This window comes from Rhizophagus irregularis, chromosome 3 (genome assembly GCF_026210795.1).
Source record: "Rhizophagus irregularis chromosome 3, complete sequence".
NCBI lineage: Eukaryota > Fungi > Glomeromycota > Glomeromycetes > Glomerales > Glomeraceae > Rhizophagus > Rhizophagus irregularis.
This window is the reverse complement of record NC_089431.1, coordinates 1156163-1177350: the sequence shown is the minus strand read 5'-3', so window position 1 is coordinate 1177350 and position 21188 is coordinate 1156163. Positions and strand designations below refer to the sequence as shown.

The 21188-nt window shown below is 29.4% G+C and overlaps 5 protein-coding genes across 5 annotated transcripts; 2 read left to right on the top strand and 3 right to left on the bottom strand.

Annotated features, from left to right (window-relative positions):
* Positions 1-1197: 1197 nt before the first annotated feature.
* Positions 1198-1848, bottom strand: OCT59_020307 (uncharacterized protein; the record flags this gene model as incomplete). The annotated part of the gene is made up of 1 exon (XM_025310021.1): positions 1198-1848. The coding sequence occupies one exon, from the start codon at positions 1846-1848 to the stop codon at positions 1198-1200; it is 651 nt and encodes a 216-aa protein (XP_025187081.1).
* A 2142-nt stretch (positions 1849-3990) lies between these two features.
* Positions 3991-4329, top strand: OCT59_020306 (uncharacterized protein; the record flags this gene model as incomplete). Its single annotated transcript, XM_066149101.1, has 2 exons — positions 3991-4126; positions 4211-4329. 2 exons carry the CDS (start codon positions 3991-3993, stop codon positions 4327-4329), a joined length of 255 nt encoding a protein of 84 aa, XP_065990048.1.
* A 6973-nt stretch (positions 4330-11302) lies between these two features.
* Positions 11303-11584, bottom strand: OCT59_020305 (uncharacterized protein; the record flags this gene model as incomplete). Its single annotated transcript, XM_066149100.1, has 1 exon — positions 11303-11584. The coding sequence occupies one exon, from the start codon at positions 11582-11584 to the stop codon at positions 11303-11305; it is 282 nt and encodes a 93-aa protein (XP_065990047.1).
* A 1617-nt stretch (positions 11585-13201) lies between these two features.
* Positions 13202-14471, top strand: OCT59_020304 (uncharacterized protein; the record flags this gene model as incomplete). Its single annotated transcript, XM_066149099.1, has 5 exons — positions 13202-13464; positions 13548-13641; positions 13723-13871; positions 13958-14049; positions 14143-14471. The coding sequence occupies 5 exons, from the start codon at positions 13202-13204 to the stop codon at positions 14469-14471; spliced, it is 927 nt and encodes a 308-aa protein (XP_065990046.1).
* A 2543-nt stretch (positions 14472-17014) lies between these two features.
* On the bottom strand, positions 17015-17257 carry OCT59_020303 (uncharacterized protein; the record flags this gene model as incomplete). Its single annotated transcript, XM_066149098.1, has 1 exon — positions 17015-17257. The coding sequence occupies one exon, from the start codon at positions 17255-17257 to the stop codon at positions 17015-17017; it is 243 nt and encodes an 80-aa protein (XP_065990045.1).
* Between the last annotated feature and the right edge of the window lie 3931 nt (positions 17258-21188).

Sequence of the window (21188 nt, the reverse complement as noted above, 5' to 3'; positions counted from 1 at the left end):
TTCTGCACGTGACGCTAAAATCACAATGAATTCATCGCACGTTTATCCGAAATTAACGCTTCTTAGCTCGGCAGAACAATACTGTACTTAATAGTCTTTTGTACGTTAGCTGAGGCCTTTATGAAGTGACGCCTGGAGAGAGTTACGACGCATATTAGGATATGCGTGAGGAGCACACTAGTTCTGATTTGTTCGTAAAGTGTTTCCTGATGTACTGTAGGAACGCGTATTGGTATTGCATATTATTGGATGTGGGGTTTCTCTGGGATGTTGGATTTCGGCTGGGCGGTTCTGCTTTGACGTTGGTCTAACAAATGGTAATACGTTGGGCAGACTTTTCGGTATTTTTAGGATTCTGGATTAATCTCGCTTAGGATTTTTGGTAAGATGTATAGAATTAGATGTCCAAATTTAAGAATACATGGCGGTTATTTATCCCATAGATAGTTATAGTCATACTTGGCGTGACTAGTCCGTAGTTGTTCTAATTTGTGTTACTGTAAATTTGTTTTTACCTTACATAGTAAGTGAAGAAATGCGTTACTAAGTATTAACAAAAAAAAAATACTGAACACTAAAAATCAATTCGCGTGATGCTGGCTACGCCACTGAGGCGCAGAAAATCTTATTCACAAGACTATTTAATACTTTCGAGTAATGAATTTGGGAAGAATTTTATCTGAATCAATGTCTCTATCGAGCTCTCTGCAATGAGATGATTCAACGTTATGCAAAGACTTCAGGTCGAATTTTATCAACAGAGCGTGGCCAATCAATCCGAAAGTGAAATTCGTCAAAAAGACGGAAAGATACTGTGAAAAGTTTTTATTATGGCGAAGGGGAACTAAAATTTAGTAAAATAAAGTTATTTAAAGAATGGATCGATAGTAAAGAAAATATTGGTAGTTTTGATAATGACAATGAGTAGCGGGGAAGGAACTGCTATTATACGAGTTAGGGCATGTTTTTTTCATGCATAATTCCACCCTTGAAACCTCGCTTCTCTATTTAGCCATCTTGCATATAATATTTTACTAAAAAATATTTTATTTCGAATTTTTGATCATATACGTATACATAATACATACTAAAATGGCTACTTTTATTACAAAATTTCATAAATATATGTACTAAAAAGAAGTATTAAATCTGTATATTATCCTACTATCCTTAATATATACTATATAATGTATTCGTTTATGGGGTATATGAAGTAATTATTTCAACACCATCTAATTGCGTAATTACTTTAACACTACCACCATGAAGTTCAGCAAATTCGACCGTTACCTCAGCTGATTTTCTAATGGTGTCTGCGAATTCTTCGATCGAAATTAATGAAGAGGACTCAGCTACCGTACCGAAGTCAGTTTCAGGAGTATAATCTTCTGTATCGTATTCAATTTCAGGAGTATAATCTTCTGTATCGTAGTCAATTTCAGGAGTATAATCTTCTGTATCGTAGTCAATTTCAGGAGTATATGAAGTAAATGAAATTTCTGTAGCTTCTTGACTATATGTAGCAGTTATTTTACGATTTCCTACTTGCGCACTCACTTCAGCTTTACCACCATTTTTATCAACATATTCAATCAATGGTTCTGCTGATTCTTTAATTTTGTATGAGACTATTTCGTATGAGGACTCTTCTACTGTAGCTACTGTACCGAAGGCAGCGCCGCATGTTGGGCAGTAATTATCGCCATAAGAAGCCCCTGCGAAACAATATTGACAATTTTGATCGTATGAGTCCTCATATAAAATGCCATCATATGTAGCGCAGCTATCTCCATATCTTGAGCAGTAACAATCATCGGTGTAATCATTACAATTATAACAATATTCCATTTTCTTTAAAAGTAAATGAAGAAATAGTCATTTCATAAGGAAAAATAAATTTCATGAATATATAAAATATTTTAGCAAAATGAAACACTGGTTTTAGAAGTTCATTTGAGGAGTTCACAGATTATCCGATATCTCATCTAGTAATGAGCATCACGCGCATGTATATGATGCAATGATACAACAGAAAATGCTTCATGAGCGTGCATTACTGCGCATCAAATTCAACTTAAAAATAATGACTATCAATAAAATAAACTTTCACTTTATCAAGTCTTAACCAGTTTATAAAATTTTTGCTTTGTTTGTATCTTTAAAATACATATCCTAATCACGCGCATCATGCAGATTTGCATGTATCACATGTATCAGATATATCATTGTGCGCATAAAGATCTGCGAATGCGCATTTGACTTCTATTCTTAGCTATATTTAAGACTAAAAATTATTACACATAATAAGCCAAAAGGTCATTTATGGTTAAATAACATTTAGACAAATTTCAAGTTATTGCGAAAAAATGAATAACGATATTACAACATTAAAAAATCGGCAAACTACGGCAAGGATTTGAATAAAAACACAATTGCATGTATCACATGTATGCGCATAAAGATCTGTAAATGCGCATTTTGACTTCTATTCTTAGCTAGCTATATTTAAGACTAAAAATTATTACACATAATAAGCCAAAAGGTCATTTATGGTTAAATAACATTTGGACAAATTTCAAGTTATTGCGAAAAAATGAATTAAAGATCGGCAAATACCGCAAGGATTTGAATAAAAACACAATTGCATGTATCACAGGTATCAGAATATTATGCGCATAAAGATCTGTAAATGCGCATTTTGACTTCTATTCTTAGCTATATTTAAGACTAAAATTATTATACATAAGCCAAAAGGTCATTTATGGTTAAATAACATTTGGATAAATTTCAAGTTATTGCGAAAAAAATGAATAACGATATTACAACATTAAAAAATCGGCAAATACCGCAAGGTTTTGAATAAAAACACAATGTACTGAAATAGTACAATAACAAGGCATTTTAATATAATTTTCTTATTCGCGTTATTAACATAATAGTTGTATATTTATTTATAAGAAATGTTATTCTTAGCTATAAAGTTTCTTTTGTTATTTTAGCAATGATTTTTTTTTTATTTTATTTTATAGACGTAGACTGGAACAATAACAAGGGAAAACCCTGTAAGTTATTACCGTATACAAATGGTAAACTATATATAACGTTATAAACCCAACCCCTAACAGGGTCGTCCTGCCTGTTATTTAAATTCGAGGCGTGACCAGATTTCCTATTACCGTATTCCTCTGAAAATAAACAACATATTTTTTGTTATAACGTTGCTTATTTTCGGGTAGCTCAACTTTTTTTAAAAATGTATAGCTAAAAGATTAAATTTCGTATTAATAATAAACTGGAAATAAAATTTGTAAAAAGATTAAATAACAGAACTACCGTGATCGCCGATCATTTAACATGACTCCCGCGATCGCTAATCATTTAACATGCGTTACGTAAAAGTCGCGAACTAGTTTACACACCTGTTTTACTACGCCAATTGCTACGCCAAGTGCAACAAATAAAAAATGCCAAGAAAAGTTGCTCGTTGTAAACGTAAAAGAACCTCATATTCCGTAGAACAATAGATAGAGGTCATTAAATACGCGGAGGAATATGGGAATAATAAAGCAGCGGAACAATTTGATATTCATCGTAGTATGGTAGGACGCTGGGTAAAAGCAAGTTTGACCTGGAATGTTGAAACTAATGGAAAAAGTAAGTGAGTTGGTTCTGGCCGAAAAGCGTTTTTTCCCGAAGCTAAAAAAAGGCTGTATGATTGGATAATTGAGCAAAGGAAGCTGTATGCCTGTATTTTACGAAGTAAAATGTTAGAAATTTTAAGGGAGGAAATTCTAGAACTTTATGGAGAACTTGCAGAAAATTTCAAAACTTCTTATCATTGGTTAAGAGGATTTTTGAAAAGATACAATTTAACACTGAGACGATGCACTAGGATCTCCAAAAGCTTCCAAGTAACAGTTGGAGAAATTCAATCAATTTGTAACTAACCTTAGGGTCAAAAAATCCTAAGAATTGGAAAATATTTTTAATATGGACGAAACGCCCGTTTGGTTTGATATGACTGGCTGGCACTTTACCATAAATCCAAAGGGTGAAAAAACAGTTCATATTCACGCAACAGGTAATGAAAAAAATCGGTTCACCGTCGTTTTGACATGTGCTGCAGGTATTCCTTTTATTTTAAAACCATCTTTCATTTTGGTATAACAATTTGCTACTAAATCAAATTTATTAAATTGCAATATCATAGATAGAACTAAACTACTGCCAATTTGTATTTTCAAAGGAAAACAAATGCCACGCAACGAACAAGTTCTTCCTGGTGTTGTAGTTTGGTTCCAAAAAACGGTTGGATGGACTCAAGTTTAATGTTAAAGTACATTGATTACTTCAATGATATAAGGTCAAAAAATGGCACTCGAAGGAATCCAGCAATGTTAGTGTATGATTCATTCAAAGGTCATTTGGAAGGATCTGTAAAAAAAAATTTCATGAGAGCGGGTTCAATCTGGCAGTAATTCCTGGTGGTTTAACCAGCATTTGCCAGCTTCTAGATGTCTTAATAAATAAACCATTTAAAGACAACCTTCACAAAGAGTGGCATACCTGGATGGCAAGTGGTGGTGCTGGAGAAACTGCCACGGTAAATCTTTCCACGCTAGATTGAGTGATGTATGCTTGTGGGTTGCATGCTTACCTTATAAATAGATGATGGTATACACTAATTTCAACTATTCTTCTTTAATCACAAGTACTATTAAATAGGATCTATAAATAACAAGAAAAAAAAGTCATTAGTATGGCTGGTACCAGGTGGAAGAAAAATCAGCCACCACCATACGCGTAAAAAAAAAGTCTCCAGGAAGGTGATGGTATCATACTACTCAAGTGGATACCCCAGAACTTGCACAATAAAGATTTTTTTTGTTTTTTTTTTGTTTTTTTTTTCTTTTTTTTCTTCTTTATTTTCATTTTCATTTTTTCACCTTTTTTCTTATATATATATATATATATATTTCTTTTATTTTCTATTTTTTTCTTTATTTTTCATTTTCATTTTTTTTTCACTTTTTTTTCATTTTTTTTATATATTTTTTTTCTTTTATTTTTTCACTTTTTTTTAACCCCTACTGTAATGGTCCTTTGGGATACCACTGACAATATGACATCATACATAAGAGCCAGGTGCATAGGCTAACTCTCCTCCAGGAAAGCCAGTTTCTCATATATACTTCCTTTCAACTTTTTTTATCTGTAAACCTGTATCATTAAAACTATGCAAGCAGGGAGCGCATGCTTACCTTAATATTGGTCTACCATAAACTTAATTCGTAAATACAATCCATACTATATTACATTCTTTCATCTTTGGTAGAAAATTCAAGTTTATATTCTTTATTTTCAACATTAGTATTGTTTGTGTTATTTTATTGCCAACCAAGAAAGAATTGTCACGAGTCTTGCTTGGAAAAAAAAAAAATAAAAAAGAAAATTTCATATTAAATATATTTTTCTTTTCTAATATCGAAAAACAAAAGAAGATCTAAAGAACCTATCAGGTAAAGATATTCTTATGAAAATGAGTTCGTAAAAAGGAAAAATTTCATATTTGAATATATTTTTCCATAAAGTACGAGTTTAATTTCTCTGAGTTCGTTATATGAATATATTTATTTGAAGTTTTTGATAAGAAAATGAAAAATAAATTATTGAGAATAAATAATAAGTACGAAATATATTCCGTACTTTTATTTTTCTGAGTGAGTGAGTTCATTATATGAATACGTTTATTTGAAGTTTTTGATAAAAAAATGAAAGTATTGAGAAATTTGAGGGAGTTTGAGGGTATATTTATACTTTTTAAACAACCTTTTACACAGTAGATGATATGGGAACTTCGATGTTATAGTGACACATGATTTGATAATCAAAATTACAAGATCTCGATTTGTTTATATATTTTACTATATTGATTCATAAAGGAAATAATGACTCATAAAATCTTGAATCTTGATAAAAAAAAATCTCAATCTTTTTTTTAAAAAAAGTAAAAAAAAGTAAAAAAAAATGTAAAAAAAAAAAGTTTAATATTGAAAATGAGCATGACTAATATTTATGGGGTATATCGATCGTAAATCACATTTATCACATCGATTCCTAGTATTTAGATCTGAAAACTAGTAATATGAATCTTTTTATTAAACTACTAAACTACCATCAAATTAAAAAAACTTTTTTATTTATAAATTGCGTAATATCACTACAGAATCATTTCTCATCTCATTAATCAGTTACAAGATTGTTTCATAAAGGACTCAATTTTTTTTAAAAAAAGTAAAAAAATAGTGTAAAAAAAAGTTTAATATTCATGAGTCATGATTAATACTTATAGAGTTATAGGGGTATATTGATCATGGGTCACATTTATCGCATCGATCGATTCCTATGTATTAGATCTGGAAACTAGTAATATGAATCTTTCGCAGAATCTTTTAAAATATTATATCATTAATCAGTTACAAGATTATCATGTAAAAAAAAGGAAATAATCACAAATAATAAAAATTCAACACTAATTCAACACGAAATACGCTTGATACTTTAAGAATATTAAGTATGAACTTTAAATTCGGGTTCTTTTTTATAACGTGTCAGTACTCACCAAACCTCCTTGTTAAGTCGTTGTTTTCAATGCTTTCCTTGTTAGAAAGATAATGACACGAAGAAGCATACAAAATCTTGATATAACGCGCGCGGGTGACTGGGAATGGAAACTTCAAAAATCAATTTTGTGCACACGAATCAATTTCGTACACACGCCCAATATGTAAACAATGAATAACACTTACAATAAATACAATATAACGTTATAATATTATTATTATATTAAAACTTTATTAATTACATTATTATAGAATTAATTGTTAATTATCTACTATCATATCATATCCATATATACTTTTAAAGCATCGATACTTGAAATGATACGTGTAACTTATTATTGGATGACGACATCGACATTTCAGTAACCTTGTCAATAACATTATCAAAAGCAATCCAATTAAAATAAATTTTAGATATCACACAAATTTAGAAGTGACAAGTGAGGTCACGTGCAGGTGAATAATCGAACTAAATTAAGAAAAACCTTATATAACAGATAATATACCCTTTTTTTATATGTAATTTATTTATTTTAGTAACAATCTGTACACATTTAAAATGATCCTTTAAATTGTTAGCCACATTGCGACATTGCGTCATTGCGCAGAATTTCAAGAACTTTAGCAATTGTTTTATATCAATCTAACAATTAGTTTGTTGACTATGAACAACTTTTGTTTTTGTATAAATCTTAAGTAAGAAGAAAATTGTACTAAATTTTTATGATTTTTGAATAACATATATAACGCTTTATGTATATTTAGATCGGGTGTCTTTTTTATTGCCGCTCTTGCAGTTGTAAGTTCATATTTTCTAAAAACAATGGGAGCATTTTATAATTCTTAATTGTACTTACCTCTGTCTCTACGAAACAATATAGTTTCTCAATCTTATCTGTGCCTGTGCCTCTGTTCGTTATGACACAAATCTCGCATTTTTCTTTATTTTCATTTTCAGGTTTATAATTTGTGTTCTCGGATTCGTCGGCATAATTCTGGTAAATTTTCATAACCCGAAGTGTATCCCAAGGTTATCAAATTCTTCGCTAATGTCCTTTTTGATTTAATTCAGGATAATTTTTTATATGTTACAATTTTTGTCAATTACTATTTGGTCGCGGTAATTTTTGACTTCATAGTGTCCACTTTTTTTACTATATCAATTTATTTTTATAATCTTTCAGATTATTGTCAAGTAGGGGGTTGTGGAATTTGTATTGCCATTTATACAACTCTCATATTTCTTTTTACGTTATTAATAGTTATCGCTGATATTATGCAGGTATTTAATGATTTAGATGATTTATTTTTCATGTATATAGTTTTCTCTGACGATTGTTTTGAATCAATAGGTTTATTTCTACTTTGCAATCTTGTCTTATTATGAAAAACTCCGTGAAAAAAATAATAGAAGTGGTAGTAACAATGGTAACGGCGAAGTCTCTGCTTCAACATATGGGGCAGTTTCAGATCAAGTATAGCCTAATGATGTGATAGCTTATATTCCCGTAAATTATATATGTAAATGATCCGAATTTAATAAAGCGGTCTACTTATTATAAAAATTATTGTCCTTGAGATTTTTCAAAGATTATCGGTGATTCATACTGCAAATGAATGGAACAACAACAACATATGTAATTAAAAGGATTTCGTCAATAGTTTGATGAATGACGTTGTTAATGAGGTATTATTTTGTTTACATGTACTTTTTAATATTTAAGAGGAAATTTGTTATCCATATGGTAATTTTATTTTTTTAGATTTTTTTATTGGGAAAGGTTGATATCCATCCGAATATAATTAAACTATGTGAAGTCTCGAAGTTTATAGGTAAAGTAGTAAATGAAAATATCGGGATTATCGTTGCTACAAAACTCAGTAAGCATGGTACATCAAACATACGATAAAGATCACAGATTTTGGACGTTCACATCTATACGGATCAGTTATCGACAAAAAAGAAAAAGCATATGGCGTTACGCCTTACATAGATCCAGGTATTATTCTTGCAATTGAACACCTTTCGAAACAGATAATAGTTTGGAAATCCGCATTATAAATGGTAAAAGAGAAATTCCCATTCCAAACACAAATAGTGAATATGTTAAATTCTATAAAAGTAAGTATAAAATTCCTGGAGAGATTTTCTTCGGAAAATTAGTAGCGAATAATCTTATTTCGTAACAGAAACACACATCTAACTACTATCTAACTTGTACATTACATAATAGGATGTTGGGAGTTTGAACCAGAGAATCTCGGAAATAGTTTCTATTCTTAAATAAGTACAGTCAAATCTCGATTACCGAACCCAAAGTTTGGGGTAAAAGTTCGGTATATAGTAGAGTTCGGTAAAGAAAAATTTTTTATATACCGAACCCCTAGGTATATAAAAGAAAATCACGTAATTAATGTCCCAATTTCGGCCAGAATTAAGATGTCTTGGCATCAATTAATTTAGGCAAAATTAAGTGGTTCTAATTCTGGCCGAAATTAATTAATTTCAGGCGAAATTGGCAAATCATGTGACTGAGTTCGGTATATCAAAAATTTTTTATGTTTTATAATAAGCGGTAAATCAATAAAAGTTCGGTATACGTTATATAAAGTTTATATGATGTTTGGTATATTAAGATGTTTTTAAATACTATGAAACTGGTTTTAAAAAAAAGTTCGGTAAGTCGAAAGTTCGTTACATCGTAAGTTCGTTACATCGAGATAAGACTGTAGTCCCAAAGAAAATAATGCAACTACTATTTCTTAAACATATGAAGCAACGACTCAAATTAGAAATTAGTATACTTTCCTATTCTCATTCAACATTCTATTTTTATTTTGTTTCTATCTTGTATTATGGTTTAGACAAATAAAAATATGTAAATGAAATAACGTCTTATGGAAATTATTGTAATTATTGAAATCGTAGTTTCGACTAACACCAAATTGGATACGAGTGTCCTCTCAAATATTGTATCCAGGAAGCGTCGCACTAGAGCTTACTTCATCAAAGAATCGGATGTTCTATTATTACAGATTCGGACTATAGTCCGGGGTGTTGATCAACAAAACAAGGTCTTAGAAATATTAGGATGCACGCGCTCAAAAAAAACTGAATAAGGAACGAAAAAAATAGTTTATTTTGTTTTATATCTTGTGAATACAATTGTCTATTAAAAAGAATTGATGTTTTTCATGTTTAAATATTTAAATATTTAACATCTCTGTTGGTTTTGTTACATTTATGTATCAAGAATACCGATCTGTTCACATTAAACATATACTGATATCTAAATTATGAATCTGCATTTTGATAATGATAGTTAAAGTCTCTTTATTTTATTGATTTGGTTCTCCTAAGATAAATTAAAACTCGGAACATCAAATAAAATTCACACGAGTAGAACGAAAAACGGTAAAAATGATGTACCAAAAATTAAGGTTAATAAGAATAACAATCTTTAAACTCCTAACTAAAATATAATTTCATCCTGACTATTATTCACTTTATTCACTTTAACAACTGTTGTTGCGATAAGAGTTTGATTATCATAGATTTATGGATCACAAGATCCAGAAAATATGTCACATCCATATCATTGTAATAATAATAAACCGATTTTTATAAATTTAGCGTATAAATTATATTTTAAAGCCTCGTAAAATTTTCCTGAAAATTTTACATACACTATTTAGCATATTTACAGTACATACAATTCATGGTCTTCCTTTTTTTTTCATAACCGGGGTCACAATTTAAAAAAAAATAGGAATTTATAGTATATATTGTTTGGTTGCGAAGTTATGCTTTGGTAGTAAGTTAGGATTATTATTACAATGTGTCATATCTTTCTATGTTCTATTTTACCGCTTATTCTGGGAAATTAAAAAATTCTCATCAATATTATATATGATACTCTCTGTACTTTATGCGGGAACGTAAGAAGTAAAAACTCAACTTATATTATTCACGTTAATTAAAAACACGATATTTATTAGTAGATTCAAATCAGTTTTATATATCAAAGTATTATATGTAGAATTAAATAATTACTAACGTAAAATTGTAATAATTAATGTTGCATACCTGATAGAATATTATTTAGTTCATTCTTTGCTTCTTCAACTCTGTTATATGAAGCTTTTCTGTACCAATTAATTGCTTCGTCATTATTTTTATTAATTATAATACCAAGCTCCTATATAATGTTGTGATGTTGCATTCCACCTTCAGCTGATTTTAAATACCATATAAAAGGTTTTTCTATGTTCTTACTTCTTATCAGTTTCTAGCCATTTCCATAACAACATCCTAAATTACATTGTCCTTCAGCACATCCTGCAATAGCTGATTTCATGTACCATTCAAATGCTTTCGTCTCAGTTTTATCATATTTATGCATTTCAATTTTCTGCTACATTCAAATGCTTTGGCTTCATTTTTATCTGTCCCTATACCGTTTGAATAACAAAATCCTAAATTCTTTTGTGCTATCAAATTTCCATTTTTTCGCCGATCTAGAATACCATTCAAACGTTTTCGTTTCATTCTTAGCCACTCCTAGCTATTTCCATAACCATTATATTGTCCTTCAGCACATCTAATTTCATGTACCATTCAAATGCTTTTATTTCATTCTTATATAGTTGTTGATAACAAGCTCCTAAATTATTTTGTGCTATCGCATTTCCATTTTCAGATATCTAGAATACCACTCAAATGCTTTTTTGTTATCTTTAATTGTCCCTATGCCATTTTCATAACAAAATCCTAAATTACATTGCCCTTCAGCATACCCTGCAATAGCTGATTTCATGTACCTTTCAAATGCTTTCTTCTCATTTTTATATGTCCCTTTATCATAATAGTAATAAATTCCCAAATTATTTTGTGCAATTTTGTTTCCATTGTATGCTGATTTTAAATACCATCTCCTCCAATAGCTGATTTCATGTAACATTCAAATGCTTGTTTGTCATTTTTAGACGTTCCTATACCATTTTCATAACAAAATCCTAAATTACATTGTCCTTCGCAAATGCCAAATGATTTTGAAGAAGATAATAATAAAGAAAGTAAGTTGGCTTTAAAGCTTAAAGAGCTTGAATATATTTAGTTTTTAGCATTAAAAGAATATGAACTTGCTTTAAGGGAACGTGAAACAAAAATAATTGTGAAAAGGAGCGTCAATTGAAATTAGCTAATTAAGAATTAGTATTAATCACAATAAAATTTTCTTCAATTTTAACTTAATATGGCAGTTGAGTATAATTATAAATAAAAAAAATATAAATACAATACTTTTTTCGTTCTATTACAGTTAAGTATAATTTTATTATCTAAATCATACTCAATATCGATTTCACACCATACTATACTTTTTTGGTTAACTCGATACCACTCCTTTTCGTCTTACCGTCAGGTTCAAGCCATCCCGAAATATTACATTACAAAATTTCGGCATAATACTATTTTAATCCCTATAAAAATGAATTGTGTTCATACGTAAAAAATGTCTAAAAAAACACCATTTTGTCCGATTTATATCTTATTACAAAAAACAAAATTAAACAAAATGGTGCTTTTATAGACATTTATTACACAAGAGTACAAATATAAAACAGGTTTAACACATTTCGTTTTTATAGGGAATATAAATCTTTGAACAAAAGTTTGGTGTAATAAATTTCACCATTACGCCGCCTAAATGCCGAATTATCTGGAATAATTACACCCCCATGTATAGGACGTTAGAAAGATTTGGAAAGGATTTGGAAAGGATGCGAGTTTTCACCAGTTTAGCAAGTAGTAAAATCCCATTTTTTTATTACGTGAATAGATTTTATTTAACATAAAAAGGAAAGGAGATTACAAATTTTCTCAAATTATCAAAATTGGTCAAATCCATGACATTTTGTACGTATCTTCGCAATTCGTCTAAGGATAGGCACTGTCGTTATATTAAAAATTAGGGTGAAATTTAAAGCAATTGACAATAAATACACAAACACTATAATTGCAAAAACTTATTTATATTTTGTAAAAAATTATGTCATGTTTTTTTTTTAAAAAAAATAAAATTATTAAAAATTTAAAATTTATTATGTGTCATACCGATTTAGATTGATTGACAATTTAAACATGGAGAATGCAGATCCTAATAATAAATAAATCATCCGATGGAATGACGATCATTAATCGATAGTTATGTAAAATTCGTATATTTCTCCTTTTGAATTTAATTTACAGTATTTAGAGTTTTTATGAGAATATTTGCGTGTATTTTCTTGTACTTTCTGCAAATATTGTCTCTTTAACTCGTGAAGTATGTACATCTGAACCTCTTATTCTTTTTACCCCGTAAAGATGATATGAAAATCAGAAAATCTGGTACATTCATTTAATTGATGTACCATAATTATCGGAATTTAAATAAACATGGTAAATTTTTTGAAAATCCGATAGTTTCACCCGAAATATTGTCAATCTTTTCAAAATTATAATAAATAAGCCATTTTCTAGACATATGAATTTTTTTTCTTCTTGAAGTTGTATGAAAAAATAAAATATTCAAATTATGGGTAATAGTAATTCGTGTTTGAAATCAAGAGAAACAAGATCAAAATCACAATTAGTACCAAACCAATTATCAGAAGGTGTATCACCAGAAGTCGTAAATGAAGAAGAACAAGAACTAGCGTATTATTTATCAAATAATGATTTAAATGATATTGATAGGCAACATATGCATAATTTTATTATAAAATATTTATTTCAAGGTAATTTTTCTGCCCCTGTTGAGGAGAAATTAACTCTAGGGTGTAAAGTACTAGATGTTGCGTAAGTGAAAGAAAAATTTTATTAAAATTAATTAATTAAACGTTTTTTGATATAAATAATTTTTTTTCGTATTTTTATATAAGATGCGGTCCCGGTACATGGTTATTAGATTTAGCGACTATATATGACAAATCAAATTTTTTTGGACTCGATATAAAGCCAGTATTTCCAAAAGAGGTAAAATTTCATCAGTGCAAAAAAAAAAAAAGTTGTATTTTTAAAGAATAAGATTAAATTGTTTTTCTATAAACTTGATAGATAAAACCATGTAATCTTGAATTTATCGAAGCCGATATATTTGATGGATTACCATTTAGAGACAACGAATTTGATTTTACACATATAGAATCAATGGTGAATATTTTAACGACAGAACAATGGAATTTCACTCTTTCTGAACTGATTAGGTAAAAAGAATTTTTTTTTTATCTTTTTATAACTTATTATATCAATATTATTAATATTCGACTTTATTATAATCATCATTTATCAGAGTAACCAAACCTGGCGGATATATCGAAATAACTGATTTATACCTTAACATTGATAAATCTAGTCCAAATTTCTATACAATTTATAAAGGATGTGAGTGTATCCATTTCTTATTATAATCACGCACATTATATAATTACATACTAGTCTTAGTATTAATATTATTTTTATTTTTAAATATTGTAGTTTACAAGTCTTGTTTAAAACGAAATGTGAATATAAGATCGATAATTCACCTTAATTCAATACTTGAATCACATCAAAATATAGGAGTCGTTCATCATGACGAGAAAATTGTCACTTTTGGACCACATGGTGGTAAACCTGGTTTAGTTTATCAAGAAGTGGTAATATTATTTCTTACCACAAATAGGGCAATTAAAGATTTGAGTGCTGAAATAGGAATTTCTGAAGAGAAATTTAAGGAAATCGTAGAAAGTCTTAAAGAAGACTTAAAGGAAAACAAAACTTCTAAAGGTCATGTTCTTAGATTTTGGACTCAAAAAATTTGTTAATTTACACCGGGGAATATTAATATATATCAATATCCTACTTTCTTAATCCGGTTATTTTATTTAATTTAATTAATTTAATTCGTATCATCACGTCCATATCGCAAAGATACTTTAATATTACTTGATTTTTTTTTTTCAATATCAATAGTGAATGAATATCAAAGTATTGAGATTATGCTGTAAAATAAATAGCACTCATACATTGGTTTACAAATATTCAACCTATTGAGAAAAAGATTTATGAGCATAATGGCGTTTTTCAAATTTCTTAACGGAGAGGTTTAAACATATTTCGAAATCAAATATTTACGTAAATTTATAATACTGCATTTATATTTACTACATATTACTGCTGCGAATTGTATATAATTTAAATTGAGAATGTACTTAAACACGTGATAAATCAAAAAAAATTGATCTGTATAGCTATAACGTAAGATCAATTTCATAGCTGTGGACAAAATATAATCATATGCTAATAGCAATAATACCACTTCAGCACCTATAGCCTATATTACCACAAAGTCTGACATGTGAATCAGGAAAAAGGAAGCCGAAAGTGGCAGCATTTAATTTGCCCCAGATATCTCTCCCAACCATAAAATAAGGATTCAATCACATCATATCAAGCCGGTTTCAACTTGTTGCGGTTAGCTCTTGTTACACCTTCACGTTGATGAATAACAACGTTCAAACAAATATTTTCACATAATAACCTCGTTATTGAAGATAACAACTCCAACGCTTGGACCATAACTGGCATTTACCCACAATGAAAATTCCTTTTAACCTACCATTTTCCTTGCGGAATCATGTAACAAAAATATATCCTTTATTCCACTCAAAATAAAGCAATGTACAGTTTCACCTTTATATAGCGAATTTAAAAATTCTAATTCGTTATAGCCAGTACTAATTAAATACGCGAATTTGTATTATTTATTTCATGGGGAGTTGGAAATAAATGAGTAATTTCCTCCGACCCTCTCTATAAAAAATGTTTCAGAAAAATGATCACGTGTCTGAGTTTCTTCGGAATAAAAAACTAGAAAATGATCCCAGGAGCGTGTCACTTAACATGTGGTAAAATTTTAAACTAAAATTAGAAATTTCCCGGCTATCTATATGAGACCGGAAATAAGTATAAACTCTGCTAATCACTCGCAATTTTCAAAAATTAGTATGAAAGTAATCATGAGTGCGACAGGGGGGATTAATAAATTAGTTATCTGTTATAGGGTCCGTCACCACATGGATCAATTAAATGTGATCGAGTTTTAATCAATTTAGTCTTACCCCGATCACTGTCAAAGTCCTGACGATCAGAATCCCGTTTTAACACAAGTCCGACACACTTATTAGGCCACGAAAACTAATATTTTCGGTTCATTTCACCCGGCCGGGTCATTTTTTCAAAATTTGACTAAAAAATTTTTATATGTAAAAATGTTTAAATTACTAATTCATAATAAAGATTTATTACTTGAAATCACGTGATAAAATTTTTTACGTTTACTTGACTTTACAAATTTATTTTCTTTACTTCTTCTCTTTTTATTTTCGACTGATTATTCCTCTCCATTTTACTTTCTCCCTTTAATTTAGTAGCATATCCTTGAGCTTCCATCTTATCATCTCCAATGGTACTACCAACATTTTCCTTAACGCACTACAATCTTCACAATATGGAAAATACTTTCCATAATTATTTTCTTCTTCACATTCTGCCCCACAGTTAAAACAAGTGCTTCTTTAAATAATCCACTTGAATAATATGGAATTTCAATAGGACTATTACATGTTAGGGTATTATTAACCTTAACAATAGAAAATAATTTTTTTAATGAGTCATCTGTGCTATGAGGACTTTGTGTATTTTATACCTTTACAACTGGTAAACCTTCCTAATCTTTTAAAGTTACAGGGTTGTAACTTATTCGTACATGTATGATAGACATTTTTAGTAACAAACTGGAATGAAAAAAATTTGATTATCCTTCTTTATTTATTTATTTATTTTATGTAAAGTCGGAAAAACTATCTAAGAGAGCATGTATCCGAAGAAATATGCCCAACACTTAGTCCATCATCCATTCCATAGAACGGACCCTACGTAATAGTTATATATAGACTGTTCCAACATCCCGACCGATGAGGGAACAGGTAGCCATTAAAAGAGCAAAAGAAAAAGACTACACTAATAAAGTATAACAAACAAATATAAAAAAAATGTTCCGTATTTTTCTTTCAACCAAAAGGTCGCCAACTGTAAATACTGTCAGAGTTGGAATGATTCACACTATTCTAAATTGTTTTTGAATATATCGATAAATTTGGTGTAAAAATAAATTGTATAAAAATAAGATGTAGAAAAAAAACTACTTGTAAAAAAATAAATTTTGACTCAAAAAACTAATGCAAATATTAAATCATTTGAGGTCCGCTCCTGTTGAGTCGTCCAATAAGGCAGGAGAGGAATGCCTACGTTTGAATCGTTCACTGTTATCTATTAATGGGTAAAGGTTAGTATACGAAGAAATTCTTCATTTTTTAGGTCTAAGTTTGAGTTCTCTTGTATCGTCAGAAGTATCATCTGGAGCGCCCGAAGGAAGGGTAGCGATTGGGTTGATAAGGGATTTGCGGTTTCTGTTAGGTACAGACAATATTGTGGTGTATGTGTTCATTTTCATATAAATTTGTAATTTCTTATCCTCGTCATTAGTTTGTAGGTATTGCTCTCTGAATTCCATCATTTCAGTGTGGAAACGATCACAAAATCTAGTCATCGAGAACGTTAAATATTGTCAACGGTTGATTCGGTTGAATGATGTCCCATGATATTTTGCATCTTCTCTCCATTTAGTGTCTCTCTCGATACACTCATTATTGAGTCGTAAGGCGTGGCGTTGAGCTTTTGTAAGAGGTGGGGTATATTGATGTGTAAATTATACATATAAGTAAACCATTCTCTGGAACCTGGAATTATATAAACACCCTTGTCCGTGTAAAGGGGTTCTTTAGGAATTATGTTCCTGTATTTGTGTGGGATAAACCGATTTGATTATCCTTCGAAACCCCATACAGATTATCTAATTATAAACTAGCATATCACGTGACTTATAATAATAATTTTTGATTAATAAAAAATAAAACCCAGGTCTCCGGGTTAATTTTAAATTTTAATGTTACGTGAACTGAAAATATTAATTTGCGTGGCCTTACAGTATCTTTTTTTTTTTAATTTTTTTTAGATGTAATAATTTTGCTATAACCTTGTAATAATTTTAGAATATTTCGCAAGAATTAATGCCTTTGTCGGATTTAATATTCAATAAAGAAAATCATTTACTGCAAATAATTGAAACAATTTATATAATCTGATATTTATATAATTGTAAAAATTAATATTTTTTTAATACTGTATTTTATTGAAATTAAGCACCCCTCGAAAATAAGCACCCTCTTTATTATAAAGGTTGACGAATAAAAATTAAAAAACGACGAGCGATAACATATCGTAGTATTTTTCTTTTTAAAACTAATTTAAAATTGGCGTTCTCTTTTTTTACCTTTTCTATACAATCCATGATCTAATAAGCAAACTTGATGATGAATTTTGTTACATTAATGAAAGGTCTACCGCACGTTAATGTATCAATCAAATTGTGGTTAACAGCAAAATTCGAAATATAGTGGATACTTGAAAATTTTTATTGTTGGGGTACTCGGGTTATCAGCTAGTCGAGTTATTAGAAAAGATATATAACACGTGACATATATACTGTATATATATCATGATGACGTAGTATAAAGTATAAAAAAGTATAATTGTATATACTATCTGCTATATAATGTAATTATGTTATATTAAAATTTAATTAAGGTATACCGTGTTATTTTCTTTTCTAATAACCCGACTAGCCGAGTAATCCGAGTACCTGACAATCCCGACAATAAAAATTTTCAAGTGTCCACTATATTTCGAATTTTGCTGTAAGCGCTCGTTAATTTACTGCTAAGTGATTATTACAGTAAATTTATATAAGATGACGATGTAAGATGATGATGCACATTTGTATTTTTTATTTCATTCCGCAGATAAATAATTGATATTACAATAAATAATACATCACACACCATATTGATCCAAATTTCTAAATGTAAATTGATGCCGTTGGAGCCTGGAGATTGAGACAATTCTAATACTAAAATTTCAGTACTGTACTGTACTAGACGCTTATCTAAAAAATAATGTTACTTTAACGTCCAAGAACCACTTATGCAACCGATCAGGTAAATCAATCTCATGATTAATAAAAGTAAGATCTCTTCCTTCTACTTCTAAGAAATACCTGTACGCAAATGAGGTCACTACTTTCTCAAAAGTGTGTCTCACTATGTTTATCAAAGAAAACTTCTGAAAAGGAGATTTGGTAGGAATATTAAGTTTTGGTGATTCCTCAATTTTGAAACTAGACGGATTTTGTTAGGTTCTGATGAAAGGATAAATTTCATTTGTTAGTGTGACATGTTCACCTGATTTTGTTGATAATTTTACACTGTGAACTGTAAGCATATTAGTTGGACAAGGAATAAATTTCTTAAACCCTTCTCTTTTTTCGCGTTAGCATCAGTAATTTTTATTATTGCCAAACTCTTTTTATGAATTATTGGGGAGCCACTCATCTATGTTAATTTAGGACTAACGGCCTATACACGCAAAAAAAAGTAAGAGAGTTGCATGATGATTAAAGTGTAATCAGTGTAGTTTGGTTCTGGTCATTTAAGTTGAAATGAGACGTCCAAAATATCAGTGACCGCAAATGTTACATGTCACACAATGATGGTATAGTAATAAAATAAATGACGTAAAAATACATCAATTTTCGGACGAAGGATAACTTATTAATCAAAGTAAGGTCATTTAACTATTTTGAAATGACATTTAATACACTAAGCAGGTTCCATTTAATTTATGATTAGTACCTACAAATTTATAATCACGTGATATATGCGATAACCAATGACACGTGACTAAATGACTCACTTGCCATCATTGGTATCACATGATCCGACGAATACATTATTCCAATATCAGAATAATTATCCATGCTTTTTTAGCTTTCTCCTTTTTTTGATTTAAATAAATAAATCCTTCAGGTCATCCAGCATTCCTGCTGAGTAAATTTTTGTCAAAGCCACCAGGACCCAGAAATATATATACAGGGGTAGGGTACACAGATGCGTCGCCATCATAGTGGAATTAGAGTAAAGTTTTGATTTGCGTACAATTTTAGAATTTTTCATCTATAGTTAGGTCATCAAGATTGCGTATTTTTTATCAAAATTTTTATATGTAAAAAATTAGTTTGCGTATTTTTGGCCTAAATTTGGCTAATCTTATATATAAAATATTTTTATTGTACGTACTTATTTAATTAACTGCATTGTAATATTTAGTATTAATTGAAAGAAATTTCTAATGGTTAAAAGTGAAATTTTAGAAAAATATTATTGAAAAAATGGCAAATTCTATTTTTTCACATTAGTATTTGGTTTTATAAATAATAGAGAAGCCATGATAAAATAATTAATAACTTAATGTCTGAAATTTTATTTGCGTATTTTTGCAGGATTTTCAATATCAGGTGTCAATTATGCGTACTACTCATATAAAAAGTCTCTGCGTACAGCTCATAGTAAAAAAATTTTTCGCCACCTGACCCCTATATATATATTTCTGGGTCCTAGCCACCTCTAGTAACATAATAACATTTTTAAAAAAATTTCAAAAGGTATTCATTCAAGAAATTTCTCTTAAATCTTTAGCATTACAGGGTTGTCACCATCTTTCTCCTACAGACTCATTACATTCTCCACATATATCATATACTTTTCTTTTTTTTTAAATCTTCCGTATAATTGACTCTATCTATTCTTCTATGTTAGCTGAATTAATAAAGAAATTGTAACATGCTTTTAAATAATATTATTACGGATATTCGATAATAAAATAAATTGAATTTATCTATATTTATCACCAATTCACCATCAACATTTTGTCATAGATTTCTCGGCTTTTTTTTTCTTTTGCCGTTTCGTCCATATTTCCATATTAACAAAATTTAGCAAAGGATGTGCTGTTTACATTAATGACAGTTGCAACATCATAAATATTATTTACTTTAGATGTATACTTATTTACACTTTATATATATATATGTAAAATATACAGTATAAAATAGAATTATTTTCGGAGTTTCGGAAATATGGGTAACATCTGAAGGATATAATTCCCACCAATCATATCCAAGAATTTTGACAGCACATTCTATCATTGCCATAATCGAAAGATTGTGAAACCTTTTTTTTTCAATAAATAAATCCTAATTACTAAATCTTATTTTATCTTACATGATGGCTGAAAAAGATTTGCCTTCAATCTCTGCACTAAAAATCGGTTGCTATATTATCCGCATTTATTTGTTTTCATATGACACGGCAAGCGACATAATTTTTTCACATATATAGTTAATACACGGTAACTCGCGATTACATGTACTATATCTTAATAATTGTTCAATTTAAATAATTTAATGTCTACAAGTGAAATCATCATAAAAATAACTACATACCGCGGACATAATTGCAATTACTAATTTAGACATACAACTAATTTTTGAAATTTCTCTTTAGACTCTCCAACATTTCTATTAT